The 19,168-nt window shown below is 40.0% G+C and overlaps 1 protein-coding gene across 5 annotated transcripts in view; it reads left to right on the top strand.

Annotated features, from left to right (window-relative positions):
• Positions 1-18,140, top strand: part of HACE1 (HECT domain and ankyrin repeat containing E3 ubiquitin protein ligase 1) — a 91,805-nt gene extending 73,665 nt beyond the window's left edge. For 4 of the 5 annotated variants that reach the window (XM_073336880.1, XM_073336879.1, XM_073336883.1 and 1 more), the window contains 5 exons: positions 2,621-2,752; positions 5,629-5,727; positions 5,996-6,066; positions 16,594-16,707; positions 17,207-18,140. In XM_073336880.1, the coding sequence (XP_073192981.1) occupies positions 2,621-2,752; positions 5,629-5,727; positions 5,996-6,066; positions 16,594-16,707; positions 17,207-17,309 (519 nt within the window). In that variant the 3' untranslated portion in view covers positions 17,310-18,140. The remainder of the gene's footprint in view (positions 1-2,620; positions 2,753-5,628; positions 5,728-5,995; positions 6,067-16,593; positions 16,708-17,206) is intronic. The other variant, XM_073336881.1, reaches the window with a different exon arrangement.
• Positions 18,141-19,168: the final 1,028 nt, after the last annotated feature.

Genomic DNA, 19,168 nt, shown 5'->3' with positions numbered 1-19,168 from the left:
CTTCCAGTTCCAAATGAGATGTGTGGTTGACTGGTCAGTTTGTAACTCTGGTGTTCGTAACTCTGAGTTTCTATTGTATCTTCAGTGTGTAAATGGGGAACTGGAGGCAGAGAGGTTAATTGATTCTTCAAGAAACCAGATGCTTAGATGCTGTGGTGATGGGTATGGTATAAAAACTTAAGTAGAAACTGTGTCCAAACTTGTTGTTTTGGAACAAGATGGTGTCTCAGATCTGGCTGAGCTCCTGCTGTTGGACTTTCACTAGACAGCTGTGAGGGGATTCAATGCTGAATCCTCTGTGCCCTTCACTTGATGGGACTGGGCAGAGTTTAGGCACTGTTTGTGGCTTTGGGCCTCTAAGCACACACTCAAGATGCAGACTTCGTGTGTGATGCCCCTCATGGGAGTGGGTACTCCATTGTCTAAGCCCTTAAATTAGTGCAGTCTGCCCCAGACATCCCCAGCAGCTCTTGAACAGTCCCCAGAATCCTACCAAAGCTGTGAACCTTCTGGTTTACAATTCACCTCTTAAGAGGTGTGTGACAGTGAAAGCCAACAGACAGACTTTGTACAGGATCCAAAAACACCGTTGATCTCCACATAGCACAAGAAATATACAGATGTGTATAAAATAAACCTATATTAATTTCCCTGTCTTGGGTTCTTCACCATTTTGAGAGTTCTTTGCCCTTGGGCAGAGTCCCCTGGGGTGCCCAGGATCCTTTCCCTGCAACTTTTTCTTTTCTTCAGAAACGTGGAATCTTTCCAGCTCAGCTTGCTTTCTCTGACCTTGGTTCGTCCCACAGTTCAAACAGACCGCTGCTACAAAAGCATACTTGTCTCTTCTATGCCTGTCCCAAGCTTTCTGTCCCTCTAAAAGGCTTCTCCCTGGGAGTCCTTTTTAAATCCTGCTCTGTCACCTCTATCCCTTTGTTCTGTTTGGGGAATTTTCCAGTTTCTCTCTACTTTTCCATCCTTTCAGACAAGTTGGAGGAAGAAGCGTCTTCCAGTTCCAGTCAGCCTCTTTAGCAAAGCAGTTTTTCAGTCCAGGACACGTTAAAGTTAATGACTTTCTATTGACCCTGGTCTGGTAGGAATGTGCTACAGTCCATGTTAGCACATGATGGATTCCACGTCCACATAGAATTCCCTGATTAAATTTTTATAGCAACTTCATAACATCCAAGCAGAATTTATAAACTGTACATAGACAGATTCCCCAAATCATCACAGACAGTAACTCAGTTAATCTGTTTGGTGGGTAAGCCTGGAAATACCTTTTTTTTTTTTTCCAATAATTAGAAATCATGCATCACTTGGAGTCAAAGTTGATTTAACTTAGTTTTGAGAAGTCTTGGCATAAGTTTTCGGTTCCCAAGTAGAAAGATGTCTGCATTGAGTAAAGAGAATGTGTTAAAGACTTATATATTGTGCATCAAGATGAGCTGGAATAGACTGGCAAGCTGTGCACGAGCGCATGGTGCTATGTACATGGTCCAGGCAGTGTAAAGCTGGAAGGGGCTGTCTTTCTGCCCCCATCTGAAAGTCCCTTTTCCTTTTTGTCTGCTCCATAGTAGTAGCAGTTTTGAATGATAAAATGGGAGTGAGCCAAGGCCTTGTTTCATTTAGTGTGTATCTTGGAAGGTGGCGAGTAAGAGGTTCCCACTGGCAATTGCTTAAAATGTATGGGATACAGTATTTCAGTGGTGTCCAACTGAATATTTTCATATTGTGAGTCTTCTGTTTTTCTCCTGTTTGTTAAAAAACAAGAAAAGGAAATTCCATCCAAACTGATTTTAAGAACGTTGAGGTTGTATTGTTCATTCAGTCAGAAAATGACAAGGTAAAATTCCATTAACATTCTTGGTCTAGATTGGAGTGGCCAACATGTGGCTCTGGAGCCACATGTTGCTCTTCAGAAGTTAATGTACGGCTCCTTGTATAGGCACCGACTCTGGGGCTGAAGCTACAGGTGCCAACTTTCCAATGTGCTGGGGATACTCACTGCTCAACCCCTGGCTCTTTCACAGGCCGTGCCCTCGCTCCTCCTCTTCCTCCCCGTCCCCCCCACCTCCTGCATGCCATGAAACAGATGATTGGGAGGTGTGGGGAGGGAGGGGGAGGTGCTGATCGGTGGGGCTGCCGCTGGGAGTGAGGGGGGAGCCAGTGGGGGGCTGCTGACATATTACTATGGCTCTTTGGCAATGTACATTGGTAAATTCTGGCTCCTTCTCAAGCTCAGATAGGTCACCCCTGGTATAGATCCAAACCCCTGCTGGGACTGTGCTGCACTGTCATTCCAGAAGTGGTCTCCAAAAACATGCCCCACAAAATATGGCTGTGCTACATACATTTGTATGGGCAAAAAGGAAACAGAAGGGTGCTTGCTCAAACTTCGTAGGTCTCTCTTTCTCTTTTTAAGAGGCCTTTTGAAAATGTGGCCATGTGTGCTGCAGTTGCCAGTCTCGGTTAGGTGAGTGAAGGATGCATTCAAAGTCGCAGCTAGAATTTACTTTTAATGATAATCTTAATGTAGGCAGAACTTTGTTTGTGCATATGTATGTTCATGTATTTTTACCATAAAATATCTCGTTTTAATGTTCAGTATCTTTCTTTGCAGGCTGAGTATGTCCAACTTGTTACTGAACTTCGAATGACAAGAGCCATTCAACCTCAGATAAATGCTTTTTTGCAAGGATTTCATATGTTCATACCACCTTCTCTTATACAGCTTTTTGATGAATATGAACTGGTAAGCAGCAGTGCCTATATTTGTAACTGACAGCATTCAGCACTTGATCACTAATGTAATGAGGTAAAAGTAAAGCTCAGTGTTTTGAAAGATGATAATTTGATATCCATGCTTTGGTTTTCACTTCTGTACACCTGCTCTGAAATATCTGTCCTTGTTCACGCTGATTACCTTAGGTGAGCATTTTCCTGAAAGATGGTACTATTGATCACTCATTATAAGAGTAAAGTCTTGCTTTGTAATACCCAAGATAGAAAGTGCATGTGTCTTGTGGTGTCCATAATTCCCTTCAGGAAACTTCAGGAAACGCTCCTATTGCCTAGTTTGTTTATCATCTTCACCCATTTCCTACTCTCTGAATCAAATTCAAATTTACTTTCCTAAAAAATCTTCGTGGAGTTGCTGCATTTTTCATCTCTGACTACATATATACCTACTTAATACCTTGGAGAAAATGACCAGTCTGGGTCTTTTCTGCCTGTTTTCCATGATATTCCATGATTTGTTTCCCTATCTGGATGTTTCTCTTCTTTCCTTCTTCCTAAGCCACAAAATCACTTGGTGTAAAATTTTCATAATGATTTAGGAGCCCAAGTCTCACTGAATGTAAAAACATAGATCAAACTACAAGCATTAAATATTATTTAATGTAAAATAGTTAAGATTGGAAATTTTACTTCTACTGGAGTTTTGTAGTTAAACTAACACCCAAATCTTTTACTAAAACCAGAAAATTCAGAGCAGAAATTCCATAAAAAATCCTTCTTATGCAGTCTTGTCCCATTTATTTTATTCCGAAGAGTTCTAGCCTCCACTACGTGTACATATTTAAAAGTTCAGCATGTCTTCTAATATTTGTACTTGTGAAACCAACACTTGCATGTGCTGATGTTACAAATTTCTAAAATGCTCTCATGTTTTCTCCTGCAAAGTGTATGTGTATTTGTACACACATTTAGGGTGTCATTGGAGGGGGAACAGAGAAGCCACTGAAAATTAATTTGCTTCCCTTGTTCTTAAAGAAATGCGGACTTTCATTTCTTCAGCATTTTGTCCTTTGTCTTGCTGCCCCCTATCTATGTACGTCTAAGATCCCGTTGTACATAGTACACATGTGCGCACACATGCAAGCTTAAATACAATTCCAAGTTGTCATGTTAGGGACACCAGTTCATTAGACACACTATCTGAAGGAGTTGAAATATTGCCCTGTGATTCGTCATATGTGCTATTTTTTGTAGAATGTTGAAATTACACCCCCCCCACCCCCCATATTGTAGATTATGCTGTTCTGCCAGTCCACTGAGTTCTAACTGGAGGCCTTCACAAAAGTTTTGCTGCTGTTCATTAAGCATTTTATTTTCTTCTGTCCCCTCTCAGGGATGCTTTTTTGATCATTGGGTATCTCCTCCCCTCATGTCTGTTCTGTCACTGTCACCTCGATTAAGGTGGTGGGGTCAGTCTAGAAACAGATCTTCAATCCTCAGATCAGCAAGGTGTGTCAGACAAGTGTTAAGAACAGTGTGCCTCTTTTGCTCCCTTTTCTTCTTCTCCACAATGCATTCAGCTCCTGCTGGGCAAGGAACAAAACACAGCTTTAAGCTCCAAATTTGGCCTTCTGAATAGTAGTTTGTGGTACAGCCACTAACCTGTACTTCTCTAAATTTAAAACCAACATTGATATTTTAATATAGCATTCAAAAATATTATATTAAAATTTAAAGAATGTTTTATTATTATTAAAAAGGAAAACCTGTCATATCAGGTGATCACTTACAGACTTAAAATTTCTTAACCTGTAAAATCTTTAGCAGGTTTTATTGTAGAGATAGCAACTGATTCAGACCTTTCAAAATGAAATTAACACCACAGTCTTCCAGTTATGCAAGTGTTTTGGTTTTTAATATTCAAGTATGCTTTTTAAGAGGATTTCTTCCATTATCAGAGGTCTGTGCAACCATAAAACACAAAGGATTTCTCATTCTTATATAAGGGATCTGATGCATTTTATAGTAAGGTTGAATATGTAGTTCAGTGCAGACAAACTTTGCAACCCTCATACACTTAACTGTTCCCCTTAGAATCTGTTTTATTAAAAGGGGTCCTGGTGTCTGAGAATGCTTTTACCTACTTTGACATTGTATCTTTGACTTCTACTTTCATATCTAAAATATTAAATTGTCTTAGTCTGGAAGTAATGAATTAGTATGGTGCCCCTCCTCATTGTCTCAGCGTAGGTTGATCCTCCAACTCTAATGGATTTTTGGCATCCCTCTACTGAGAACAGCCTGTTTAGAAAGATGCTAGTCTTCCTTCTGTCTCACAGTAGATCAGATATGGATTTGGATTATCTCTGCCAAAAAGGATGAAAGTTGCTTCCCCCTTGCCAGGAGAGAAGGCCAAAGAAAAAACTACCTCCAGCTGTGGCACAAGACTTTCCCAGTCAAGGAGAGAGGTTTTTCAGCCAATCCATTTCTGTTCATTGGAGAGCTAGTAGTCTGCAAAGATCCACCTTGCCTGCAGGACGGGTAGATAGGTTGGCTCTAGAGGAACTCCGGTACCAGGACTGTACTAGCTCCCTTGCTTACACTGCACTTGCTTGTAATTAAATTTCTACTTCTGATGACTTGCAGGTGGAATTAAATAATACACAAAGGTTTGCCTGTCTTATTTAAAATGTAGGAGACTCAAGGATCCTGTATTATAAGATTTGATATCTTATTTATTATTAGGAATAAAGTATTAAAAGCAAATTGGAACAGAAAAGGCGTCTTGGTTTCATTCAGGATTATTCTTTAATTAAGGCAACTGCACTCTTCAAAATTAATTGTTTGTCGAGAAGACTAATCAGGATTTGTGTTTTTTTTCCCCTGAAGGAGCTGTTGCTGTCTGGTATGCCAGAAATTGATGTGAGTGATTGGATAAAAAATACAGACTACACAAGTGGCTATGAAAGAGAAGACCCTGTTGTTCAGGTAAAGTCCCAGCTGAATGGATGGAGAATATTGTATTTTAATCCTTCAAAGTTTTTGCTATTTTTGGATGAAAACTTACATTAACCAAAGTATTCCTATAAATCACTTAAGATGGGAATGTCGCATAATAAAATGAGGTATGAATCCGACTCGGAGCTAATTTCCATAATTTAAACCATAAATTTATAAATGTGCCCTTATTTGTTTATATCTTTTTTTTCAAATTAATGGAAAATGAAAACTTTTTTTAAACTTATTTTTCATTTAGTGGTTCTGGGATGTTGTAGAAGAACTAACTCAGGAAGAACGAGTGTTACTATTACAATTTGTTACTGGCAGGTGAGAAATATTTCTGTTTATATTTCATATGTTACTCGTACTCTTGAATCAACTGGATTGCAAATGGAAAGACACATTTCCTGACCAAGAACTGTGTTTTTTCTTAACTGAATACTCACTTAGGAGTCTACCGTTTGCTGTGGGTGGGAGGTAACTTGGGGCTTTTGGCATGGAGGAAGTCATGGGAGGAAAAGTGATTTTGCACCAGGAGTCGGTTAATGTTTTATCACTGAGGAGGATATGCATTTTCCATTTTCCTTCTATTTGTGGGAGCAGGCTTGTGATTTCTGGTGAGTAGAAATTTTTGAAGAACTTAAGCTCAACAGTTTCCCCAATATGCTTCAGGGTCATCCAGTAGTGATGGATATGTTTGTTCTTAATCATGAGACTGGACATATTTAATGTTTATATTTTAGTTATCATTAAACTTCAAGTTTGGATTCCATTGAAATGAATGGGAACAGTTTATGCCCCGAGAGCTATTGCTGAAGACTGTCTGCAGACTCAGGAGGTTAATATCATAATACCACTTTATATTTGGTTCACATCTGAAAGGTTTTCGTCATAAAAATGACTAAAACTTTTTTCAGAATGAAAGTTTATACTGTGAAGCACAATTCTGCAGCAAATTAGTCTTTCAGAATATCCCTAGCTAGCTATTTTGTATCATTTTGACTTACTGACATGAGATGCCAAGCCATAGAATCAGTAGCTAATAGCTGGATGAATGAGAAGGCCTGAGTTTTATTTTGTATTTGAATGTGGAACTCTTAACTGTTTGTAGAGCAAAAGATCATCATTCTCAGGAGGAAAAATCATGTTAGAGAGATACAACCATAAGCACATTACAAGTGGATACTTTTATAATCTTTACTTGTAACCATTCTGAATTGTAGCTCTAAGCACAGTTCCGTTTGAGAAACTTTGTTACTTCAGAAGGTGTAAGCCCAAGTCTGTACATCCATGGGTGACCATAAATACTGGAAGAAGAAAGTTGTCTGTTAAATCTCATCGTGGTAATAGTTTATATTGGTTATCTGTTGGATATGGATAGCTAGTACTGATATTTAGCATCTAAATATTTAAGTACCATTAATTGGATTACTGTTTGACTATAAAATCCTTTATTTAGTCACAAAACATACATGGCAATGCAAGCCCTCCCCATTTCCACTACTTCACCCAGTAGGCTTTAACCCTGTTTGAAAGAGAGATTGACCCCTAGAATTGAGAAGGTATTTCATTCTCCTTCCGCATTCAATCCTTGCAAAGACTCAGTGTTTTTTTCATTATTTTGCAAGCATATTTTTAAAACTGTACCTGAAATCCAGAATTTTAAGTCATATTCAGATTCTTTAGAAGAATGTCCTTGTGTTTATCAGATTATTTTATTCTAGCTACAACTCTTATTGAACAGTATCTTAATATTCCAAGTGAGGGTCTCATAGTAATGTCATTTATATTTTAACATTCATGTGCACTGTATACATAAGAATTTAAGTTGATATCAAATAATGGTTGCACTTTTACGAAACTATTGTGACTTTTCATTACTGAGAATTTGGGTTGAGGGATCCTTTGGAGTTATGTCTCTATCTGGTTGTCTTTTTTTTTTAATTGTTTTTGAATACTATGGGAGGGGGGATCATGTCTCCTGAGAGAAAACACCACTACTATACAAAACAAAAAAACAAAACACCCCTCCCACTCCCACCATTGAAGAGGTTTTTATACCACTATTTTAAAGATGGCCTCTAATGGTATAGGTACTATGCTGAGTCTCATACTGTAGGTTAGTGTGAGTCACATTATTCAGGGTGAGAATGGATTTATAGTCAAGCTCACAGTATTTCTTCGGTTAATATTTTCCTTAGTGTTCCACAATATTACAATTGATAATTACTCTATTAAGTCACTTTTCTTTAGTATACTGGCTTTACTGTGAGAAATACCACACTGTTAAGTCTTGACTCTTAAAAAAGCCAAAGATCTGGAAAAGACATGTCAAGAATATTTGGTAGATTAACTTACTTTTTATAATGGAAGGGTAGTTTTTTAACTGATGTTTCTTCAACTATAAAGACAACAGGTTTATATATATATATATATATATATATATATATATATATATATATATAAAGGAAAATCATCAAGTGCTAACAATGAGTGAGTTCCTCAAACACATGCTTGCCCCTCTTATCTAGTGTTTAAACAATTTAACAGCTATCATAAATGGGACACTCCCATTTTCAACAGCATTACAGAAAACATGAGTGAGGCAGAGATTTTCACTATTGGTGAAGAGTGGGACCTATTGCTAACAACCATTCTTCCTTGAGTGATTGCACATGTCCGTTCCACTGTAGGTATGTGTGTGCCTTGTGCACAGTTGTCAGAGAACTTTCCTCCTCAGAGGTACCTGTTAGGGTGGCTTGAGCACCCTCTACCGCTGCGTGCCAATATAAGAGGCTGGAACTGCCCCTCATCCACCCTCAGTTCCTTCTTACAGCCAGTGACAGTGGTTGGAGCACTTCCAGTCTTGCTATCGCAAGTTTAGTTCCCTCACTCTCTGTATATAGTCTTTTCCATTTAGTACTTAGTTAGTGAGTTGTAATACATAGTTAGGTTTCAGTTGTTAGGTCCCTTTTGGACCAAATTTGTTATTTGGTACTGAAGTCATGCCTTGCTCTCCAGGGTTCAAGTCTTGCCGGTCATGTGTCAGACTGATGCCAGTCAGTGACCCACACCCCAGCTGCCAAAAGTATCTGGGGGAGTCCCATGTCAGTGACAGGTAACACATTTGCTCAGAATTTAAGCCTTACTCAAAAAGACAGAGCAGTGAGACTTAACTGTCTCTTTATGAGGATGGCACTTCACCCTTCATCAGAGCCATTGGGTTCAGAACATTCTTAGACCATCAGCGCAGTGTGTGCCTCCCAAGACATCTTTGGCACCATGTTCTGTATCGACAGTACCGAAGAAGAGAGAGACACATCTGCCAATGACATGGTACCTTATCCAGTAAGATCTCGGTACTGAGGTCAGGTAAAAGAAAGATTTGTGGGACGGACTTTGAAGGCAAAGATTCCCCTGAGTGCTTCACTGCTGCAAAGTGAGGCTAATCGACTCCAGAGCCAGTGTCAGGTCTGTCGAGGCCAACCCCTGAAGTTTGTTTCAGACCCGGTCCCGGTACTGAGGATGCTGGAAGTGTACGCTACTGCAAAAGAATTACTTAACCCTCTGGCACCGGTGTCCCTGGCAGTGTAGGAAGTGTTCCAGCTGCTCCTGATATCAGGTCTCTATGCCAGCTCTGCAAGAGTCTGTGATGCCAGTGCCGCTCCTGATACCTAGGAGGCCGGTACACTCCAGGGGCATGCCACCATTAATATCCCTGGTATCAGCATCTCCGGGTTCAGCTTAACTGTCTCCAGTGCACAATGATTCTGCTCCACCGTTATCGCAGGACTGAGTCACCTTTGTCAGATTTGGAAGTGGGATCTTTTGTGTCCCATACCGGAAGGGAGGGTTGTCCTCCATTAGAGCCCTGGGATCCATGGAAGTCAAGACAGTCTCAATAATAGGCACGTTGCAAGTGACAAGTCAACCATGGGATCCACCCCCTCACCCTATACCAGTGATCGCTCTGGACACCGTGGGGTGTCCCTCCCTCTGCTAGGACCTTTTCCTCACCCATCTGAGTTGACTTCCTCAAGGATGCACTGAGATAATTGGCAGCATAGGCAACAGTCTTGGAGGCCTAGTACCTGTACAGGTACTGAGCAACTGGAAGTCTGAGAGCTCCTCCCCTGCAAGAGGCAGACCAGCCATTGTCTCTGCATCCTGGTGCATCATCTTCCTCATCACCAAATGAGGCTGTAGAGATGGGTGAGTGATTTGCTGCCACCAGAGTATCACAAGGCTCACCAGGAACTGCTTAAAAAGGTGCCCTCTGTTTTAGACCTTCACATGGAAGAGGTCCATGAGAAATTCCACCATCTGGACATTTTACTGTTTGCTGGACCCTCCAGAGTTGCACTTCTGATTTAATGAAGCCCTTCTGGAACTGGATAAAATGCTTTGACAGATTCCCTTCTTTCCTCTCACCTATGATAAAATGGGCAGAAAGGAGATATTCCACCCCTTCTAAGGGCTTCAACCCTCACTTGCCATTAGGTGTTGGTGGTGACAGCAGCTAATGAGCACAAGAGGCAGGGTCACTAAGCATCAATGCCAAGGAGTGAGTAATAACTTTATTCAACAGGAGGTCTACAACTAAGAATTGCTTACCAGCAGGCTCTCCTAAGATGCTATGACAGTGACACTCCGACTGTGGCTCTTTAATGTCTCTCCTTTGGCTCTTTGCAGCACATATTAAAACACTGTGATTTAATTATTAACCGTTCTAACTTATTAACCAATCAGGAAGCTTTTACTGTTTTGTTAGCCAGTTGTATTTGATAAAATAATACTTGATTCATCATTTTGTTGTGAGAATAATATATATAAAAACTTAGTCTGTCAAGCGATTAAAAATAATTGCGATTAATCATAGTGTTAATAATAGAATACTATTTATTTAAATAGTTTGGAATATTTTCTACATTTTCAAAAATATTGACTTCAATTACAACACCAATACAAAGTGTATAGTGCTCAGTTTATATTTTTTATTACAAATATTTGCACTGTAAAAAACAAAAGTAGTAATATTTTTCAATTCAACTAATAGAAGTACTGTAGTGCAATCTCTATCATGCAAGTTGAACTTACAAATGTAGAATTATGTACAAAAAATAACTGCATTCAAAAATAAAACTTTAGAGCCTATAAGTCCACTCAGTTCTATTTCTTGTTCAGCCAATGACTTAGACAAACAAGTTTGTTTACCTTTGCGGGAGATAATGCTGCCTGCTTCTTGTTTACAATATCACCTGAAAGTGAGAACAGGCATTCATATGGCATTTTTGTAGCTGGCATCACAAGATATTTGTGTGCCAGATGCCCTAAAGTTTCATATGTCCCTTCATTCTTCAACAACCATTCCAGAGGACATGTGTCCGTGCTGATGATGATGATCTGCTCGATAACAATCCAAAGCAGTGTGGTCCGACAATATTCATTTTCATCTGAATCAGATGCCACCAGCAGAAGGTCGATATTCTTTTTTGGTGGTTCAGGTTTTGTAGTTTCTGTATCAGAATGTTACTCTTTTAAGACTTCTGAAAGCATGCTCTACATCTTGTCCCGCTTGGATTTTGGAAGGCCCTTCAGATTCTTAAACCTTGGGTTGAGTACTGTAGCTATCTTTAGAAATCTCACATTGGTATCTTCTTTGCGTTTTGTCAGATCTGCAGTGAAAGTGTTTTTAAAGCAAACATCATGTGCTGGCTTATCGTGCAAGACTGCTGTAATATGAAATAAATGGCAGAATGCGGGTAAAACAGAGTAGGAGACATGCAGTTCTCCCCCAAGGAGTTCAGCCACAAATTTAATTAATGCATTATTTTTTTAATGAACATCATCTGCATGGAAGCATGTATTCTGGAATGGTGGCTGAAGCATGAAGGGACATACAAATGTTTAGCATATCTGGCACGTAAATACCTTGCAGTGCCAGCTACAAAAGTGCCATGAGAACTCCTGTTCTCACTTTCAGGTGACATTGTAAATAAGAAGCGGGCAGCATTATCTCCCGTAAATGTGAACAAACTTGTTTGTCTTAGCGATTGGCTGAACAAGAAGTAGGACTGAGCGGATTTGTAGGCTCTAAAGTTTTACATTGTTTTGTTTTTGACTGCAGGAATGTAACAAAAAAAATCTACATTTGTAAGTTGCACTTTCACTATAAAGAGATTGCACTATGGTACTTGTATGATGTGAATTGAAAAATACTATTTCTTTTGTTGTTTTTACAGTGCAAATATTTGTAATAAAAATACTATATAGTGAGCACTCTCTCTACTTTGTATACTGTGTTGTAATTTGAAATTAATATATTTGAAAATGTAGAGAAAACATCCAAAATAAACAATACAATATCAATTTAAATGTATTAAATAACAGTGTTATTAAAACTGATTAATTGCTATTACTTTTTTTAATCGTGATTACTTTTTTTGAGTTAATCACATGAGTTAACTGTGATTATTTGACACCCCAATAGAAACTAAATATTTCCCCTCCTATACTGTTTAAATGTGAATATGTAGTTCTGTAGTAAATGAAAAAATGAATTCACGCTACCTGTGGCTCTTTTGGATAATGTTGAATGCTAATTTGGCTCTTGTACCATTGAGGTCTATCACTGTGCTATGACTTCACCCTATGGGAAAATATCGTGAAGTTTAAGAACAGGCTACCAGAGGACTCCAGGCAGGAGTTCACTCTCATGGTAGCGAAAGGTAAGCTTGTGACAGTTCGGATGCACCAGACTCGTTCCATGGCATTTGCTATTGCTATGAGGAGGTGTTCGTCGCTGTAATTTTCTAGTCCAGGGGCGGGCAAACTTTTTGGCCTGAGGGCCCCATCGGGTTTTTGAAATTGTATGGAGGGCCCACCTGGGACTGCCCCCCTAACACCCCTACCCCATCCAACTACCCCTTCTCCCTGTCCCCTGACCGCATTCAACCCCCCTGTTCCCTGCCTTCTGACTGCCTCGACCCCTATCCAGCCCCTGATCACCCCCCTAACTCCCTTGCCCTCTATCCAATCTCCTCCCTGCTCCCTTACTGCGCTGCCTGGAGCACCAGTGGCTAGCGGCGCGGCTGCACCAGGACAGGCAGCCATGCAGCACAGAGCACCGGGTCTGGCCGGGCTCTGCAGCTGCGCTGCCACAGGAGCTCACAGTCCCGTTGCCCAGAGCATTGCACTGGTGGCGCAGTGAGCTGAGGCTGTGGGGGAGGGGAACAGCGGGGGAGGAGCCAGGGGTAGTCTCCTGGGCCAGGAGCTCAGGGGCTGGGCAGGAGAGTCCTGCGGGCTGTAGTTTGCCCACCTCTGTTCTAGTCTTGCTCCTGAAGTACAGCAGGCCATCCAGGATTTGCCATTTGAGGGTTTATCCCTCTTTTCTGAAAAGACAGGATGTTAGGCTGCATTACCTAAAAGATTCCAGGGTAGCACTAAAATCCCTTGGAATTTACATACAGAGGTAACAGAGGATGCAATTCTGGCTCCAGCAAGCTTGCAGATATCAGCTCTTTGTACTTTGTCCCCCAGACCTGCCAAGAAAAGGAGGCAGGAATTGTAGGAAGCTACCATCACCCCTCTAGTTATCTGCAACAGCAGGTTCCTCTCAACCAGTGGCCCAGTCTAAACATGCATTGTGATGGGCTCGTTGAGGGCAGCATACCAGTACTTGCAGATGAATCGGTTCCTACCCATACCTTTGCCAGTCTTCTGTCCCACTTCCTGTGTGCTAGGACTCACATCGGATCAGTGGGTCCTACGGATGGTGGATGTGGGATATTTCCTTCAATTTATTCCTGTCTCCACATCCCCACCTCTTTTCACGGACCACTCTCATGAGATCGTTCTTCAGCAGGAGGACCAATCTCTTTCTAGTGGGAGCAATAGCGGAAGTTCCTCTATTCCTCAGAGGGCAGGATTTTTAATTCCTGCTCTTTCCTTATTCCTGAAGCAAAAGGTTGTCTCAGTCTATTTTAGATTTGAGAGTTAAACAAGTACTTGAAGAAAATAAAGTTGTGCACGGTCACCCAATTTACGTTATTCCTTCTCTGGAAAAGGGTGATTGCTACACTGCTCTCATCTTAAAGGATGCTTACTTCCATATAGCAATCTGTCCAGACAACCACAAGTTCCTCGGGTTCATAGCAAATGGAACATATTACCAATTCACAGTACATCTGTCATAAATATAAAGGGAAGGGTAAACACCTTTAAAATCCCTTCTGGCCAGAGGAAAAACCCTTTCACCTGTAAAGGGTTAAGAAGCTAGGACAACCTCGCTGGCACCTGAACAAAATGACCAATGAGGAGACCAGATACTTTCAAAAGCTGGGGGGAGGGAGAAACAAAGCGCTCTCTCTCTCTCTGTGTGATGTTTTTGCCAGGGACAGAACAGGAATGGAGTCTTAGAACTTAGTAAGTAATCTAGTTAGGTATGCGTTAGATTCTGGTTTCTTTAAATGGCTGAGAAAATAAGCTGTGCTGAATGGAATGGATATTCCTGTTTGTGTCTTTTTGTAACTTAAGGTTTTGCCTAGGGGGATTCTCTGTTTTGAATCTGATTACCCTGTAAGGTATTTACCATCTTGATTTTACAGAGGTGATTCTTTTTACTTTTTCTTCTATTAAAATTCTTCTTTAAGAAACTGAATTTTTTTCATTGTTCTTAAGATCCAAGGATTTGGGTCTGTGGTCACCTATGCAAATTGGTGAGGATTTTTATCAAACCTTCCCCAGGAAAGGGGATGTAACGTTTGGGAGGATTTTGGGGGGAAAGACGTTTCCAAACGGACTCTTTCCAAATTATATCCCTGTTAGACGTTTGGTGGTGGCAGCGATAAGTCCAAGGGCAAAAGGTAAAATAGTTTGTACATTGGGAAAGTTTTTACCTAAGCTGGTAAAAGTAAGCTTGGGGGGCTTTTCATGCAGGTCCCCACATCTGTACCCTAGAATTCAGAGTGGGGAAGGAACCTTGACAACATCCATTTGCCATATCAGCAGCCCCTTGCTTTTTTCACAAAGTGAATGGCACTGGTAGCTGCTTATCTGAGAAGAATGGGAATCTGAGGACTCGAATAAACATCAGGAAACTACATGTCGTCTAGCCTTCTCTGTCTTTAATCCACGTATTCTGGGAAAAAAAATCTGTTGATATCTTGTCTGTTAAACACTGTTTTATATAAATAGACAAGAAGGATCATGTTCCGCCCAACTGTGCCAGAAGCAGTTCTATTTTGGGAAGTCTGCATAACTAACTCCATTCACCTCAAAGTTGTTTGCCTTCCAGGAGAGTAGAACAAGTTGGCAGATCACCGACACAGGTCTCTCTCCCCTCATCATGAATGGTCACGACATCTGGACAAATTCACAGTCTATTTTGGTCAATTTCACAGTCATAGGATTTTAAAAATTGTAAATTTTATTATTTCAGCTATTTAAATCGAAATTTCACATTGTTGTAATTGTAGGGGTCCTAACCGAAAAAGGAGTTGTGGGGAGGGGGGAGTTGCAAGTTTATTGAAGTGGGGGTTGAAGTACTGCTACCCTTACTTCTGCACTGCTGCTGGCAGGACGCTGCCTTCAGAGCTTGATGCCCAGCCAACAGCCACTGCTCCACAGCCGCCCACCTCTCAAGGCAGTGCCCAGATTTCTAAGAGTTGAACAGATTATACCCTTGAGTATAAGACTTGTTCCCCTGTGGGATCTCAACTTTACTAACAAAATCAGTGGGACCTCTCTTTGCACCTCTTGCGACATGCTCTCCCTACTCTACCTCTCTGTGAAAGTGTTTTCTCTGGTTCCTATAACATCAACAAGGAGATTGGGTGAATTTTGAGCCGTGGTTTCAGAACATCCTTGTACAATTTTCCATGGGGATAAAATTTACCTGTACCCTCACCCAAAATTCTTGACCAAGGTGGCTTCCAGTTTCCACATTAGCAAATACATTGCCTGATGTTTTTCCTGAAGCCTCACCATGCATACAGATGAGGAGGAGCTTTATTTGTTGGGTGCGAGGAAAGCCGTATTCTTGGATAGCACCAGACCCTTTAGAACTTCAATGCAGTCATTTGTTGTGATTTGTGGACAGGGTGAAAGGCATGCTAGTTTCCACTCAGAGGATTTTCTCTCGTATTTGTTTGTGCTGCCAGTTAGCTAATGTCATGCCACGATTGTTGGCTCGTTTGAGTAGAGAACATACAACTTCAGGAGCTTTTCTAGTCCAAGTACCTATTTAGATATTTGCAAAGCAGCAGTCTGGTCATCAGTACTTGCTTTTACTGCGCATTATGTAGTTTCCCATCAGTCCAGGAACAATGCCAGTTTTACAATGATCGGGTAGACTCCAAATCCACCTCCATGTTAATCTGCTTGTGAATCACCTATAATAGAATGAACATGTGCAATCACTTGAAGAAAAAGCTGTTACCTACCTTTCTGTAACTGTCGTTCTTTCAGATGTGTTGCCCAGTCCATTCTACAACCCGCCCTCCTTCCTCTCTCTATCAGAATCTATCCAGTAAGAAGGAGCTGAGGAGGATTGGGGGCGACTCTGTCCTCTTCTACTGGCATGCAGTGGCGCTTGGCCGTAGAGGGTGCTTGAGCTGCCCCAGTGAGTACTGCTGAGGGGGAAAACGTTATCTGCGAACTGTATATGAGTTGTACATGCACCTCTAATGGAGTGGACATGTGCACACATCTCGAAGAACAATAGTTGCAGAAAGGTCGGTAACCATTTTTTAGCAGGTGGTCATTAGCCGTGGCAATACAAGATTTCTACAGTGTGCTGGTTTTTCAGCTCCCAAGTACCCTTTTAATGTTTTAATAATTGGTGGATGCTTTCAGTTCCAGGGTTCCTCATGGTGGCTTTGCCCATATAATGGGTGGCAGTGGATTGCAGAATTTCACAATTGCAGCTGTGCCATACACTCCAAATTTGCTACCAACATCAAGTACATGGTATGTTAAATAGTTTCATTTAAATGCATTAAGAAACCGAGCAGAATCCTTTCATTGTTTTCATTATTTGTTTTACACTTCAGGTACAACCCTCTTGTACAACCTAATTAAAAGGAAAACCTTTGGTCAGTTTGGAGCATACCCACGATCCAATATAAAACTGGTTGTTAAGCCATAAGTAGGTATATTTTTGAAGGAGAAACCTTAACTACTCCCATGTAGTTAATGGAAGGCAGTACAATATCACTAAGGGACGCTTCAAGCTAAATTACTGTGTTGCTTTTTACTTTAAACCACAAGGAACTTATTTTCTTGCAGTACATTTGAATGCTGACGGGTACTGCAATGCAGCAGTGCGTTTTTTCATAAATATGACAACTTCAGGGTTTTCTGATTTGAATACATATTTGAGAGGACAGTTTCATGTTAATTACCTAGTACAAAACAATCAAATTTTTACTTCTACTTCTCCTATTTAATGGTGATGCTTTTATTTTAGTATCAACATGCTCAAGTTACCTGAATACCCAAGCAAAGAAACCCTTAAGAACAGGCTTCTTGTGGCATTACACTGTGGAAGCTATGGTTACACAATGGCATAATGAAGTCCGGAAAACTCATCTGACTACTGATGCACAATTCAGAGTGGCAGAAGTAATTTTGGAAACTGTCAACACAAAAGCAGCCTAGATGCTGTGACCCAGAGACAGGGCTGACTTTTTTTTTTAAATTCATAAAGGATCTGTTTACTGTCCATTATGTTGTCTAAGTAAGTCTGTGATACTGTTACATGACTTAAATTTCATAGTACACTGTATCTTTGTTTTTTAATGTTAGATTAGTATTGAAAGCAGTATACTTTCATTAGCATTAAAATAACACGAAGAAGAGAAGGTTTGTCGCAATGTTTCCCACCAATTTTATTTCTGATTCTCAACTGTGTGAGTGAATGAGTTTTATAGTTTCCCTCCTACTCACATAATATGCTGTTAACACACACACTTGTATTGTGTGTCTTGTTGCATGTAAAAGTGCCATTTATTTTTGCAGAGAACACTGTATAGAAAGTTTGATTTAGATAGTGTACAAAATGACAGATCTAGTGTATTTTCCCAGTTATTGAATTGTACCTATATTAAAAGGTTTTTAACATTTTAGTATTTTAATGTATATAATGTAAAAATTTAGACCATTGTCACTGAAAAAGTAAACGGCGGATGGAATTAAGATCTAATTTATATTCTATATGAACATGTACACTATATTATACTAAATATTAAAGTATTTGTGACTTCGTTGTCAATTTGCCGTTTAGAACTTATATATATTGTTTTAGATGTATATCTGTTCTTTATTCGAAGAATACCTTTTCTCATGCCTTGCGATAGTCCTCTGTGGAAAAGGTATAATTAAATTTTAATATTTTAGCAGAATCTGTGACTGTCCAGTGTTTGGTTTTTGTCTGGACCGAATTCATATATTAATGGTCTGAACAATCATATTGCACCATCATTTGCATGAGTATATACCTTTCATTGTGTTGACAAAGACTGTTGCTTTGAGTAGGCTTTCACATTGCACAAAGGAAAAAGCTTGAATGTGTGGAGATACCAAGGAGACTGTAATAACTAAGAATCCTATGCCACATCTCATAGAGAATTAGCAAAGAAAACATACCACTCCTGAGTAATACTTCACATTACATTGAAAAAAGCTTCTTTAAACTATTGGAGGACTCTCCTGTCTTGACATTTTTTCCCCTAAGATGCTTGGATAGAGGGCAACCCACCTACACACAAGCTCAGTTCATCCATCTTGATAAGAGTTTTTTCCCTGGTTGTACATGAAGTCCTACACCATAAGACTTTTGAATAGTGTTACTGCCATCTTGTTTTCCTTCTGTAAAATAAGCATTACTCCCTACAAAATTGTACTTTTTGCCTTTTCTAGCTAACCTGGGATATTTTTGCTTATGTCAGGCGTTTAACTTGCAAGTGCTTTTGGTTTGTAATGACTAAGCAATTTCTGTCAAACATTTACTTCTCACATTTTCTCTTTCATTGTGGAGTACAGCTGTTTGCAAAGAGCATAAAACTCTGCCTGCTAAAAAGAAATATCTAAAACACTAAACATCAAATGGCATAAGACTGAATGCACAATTTTCAAAGTTGTATTTATATTTGTCTTATACTTTTCTGTTAATGGATTTGCAACAGTCCATTGATGCAGAAATATTATCATGTATATGGAGGGAGGTCTGAAAAATCTTCAAATGAGTCTTTAAATCCCTACATATTCTTAAGGATCCTGGACAGCAAGCAGTGATGTTAAAAGGACAGTAATTGACATAGGAAAAGGAGGACAAAGCTCACACAAGTAATCCACTATTTTTAAAAGTAATTTCTTATCAAAGAAGTAAATACTTTGATCCATAGGACAATCTAACCACTTTGTACCAAAA

The sequence above is a fragment of the Lepidochelys kempii genome, chromosome 3, assembly GCF_965140265.1.
Source record: "Lepidochelys kempii isolate rLepKem1 chromosome 3, rLepKem1.hap2, whole genome shotgun sequence".
Lineage (NCBI taxonomy): Eukaryota > Metazoa > Chordata > Testudines > Cheloniidae > Lepidochelys > Lepidochelys kempii.
The sequence above is the reverse complement of the archived record's forward strand: the minus strand, read 5'-3'. Positions and strand labels throughout refer to the sequence as shown.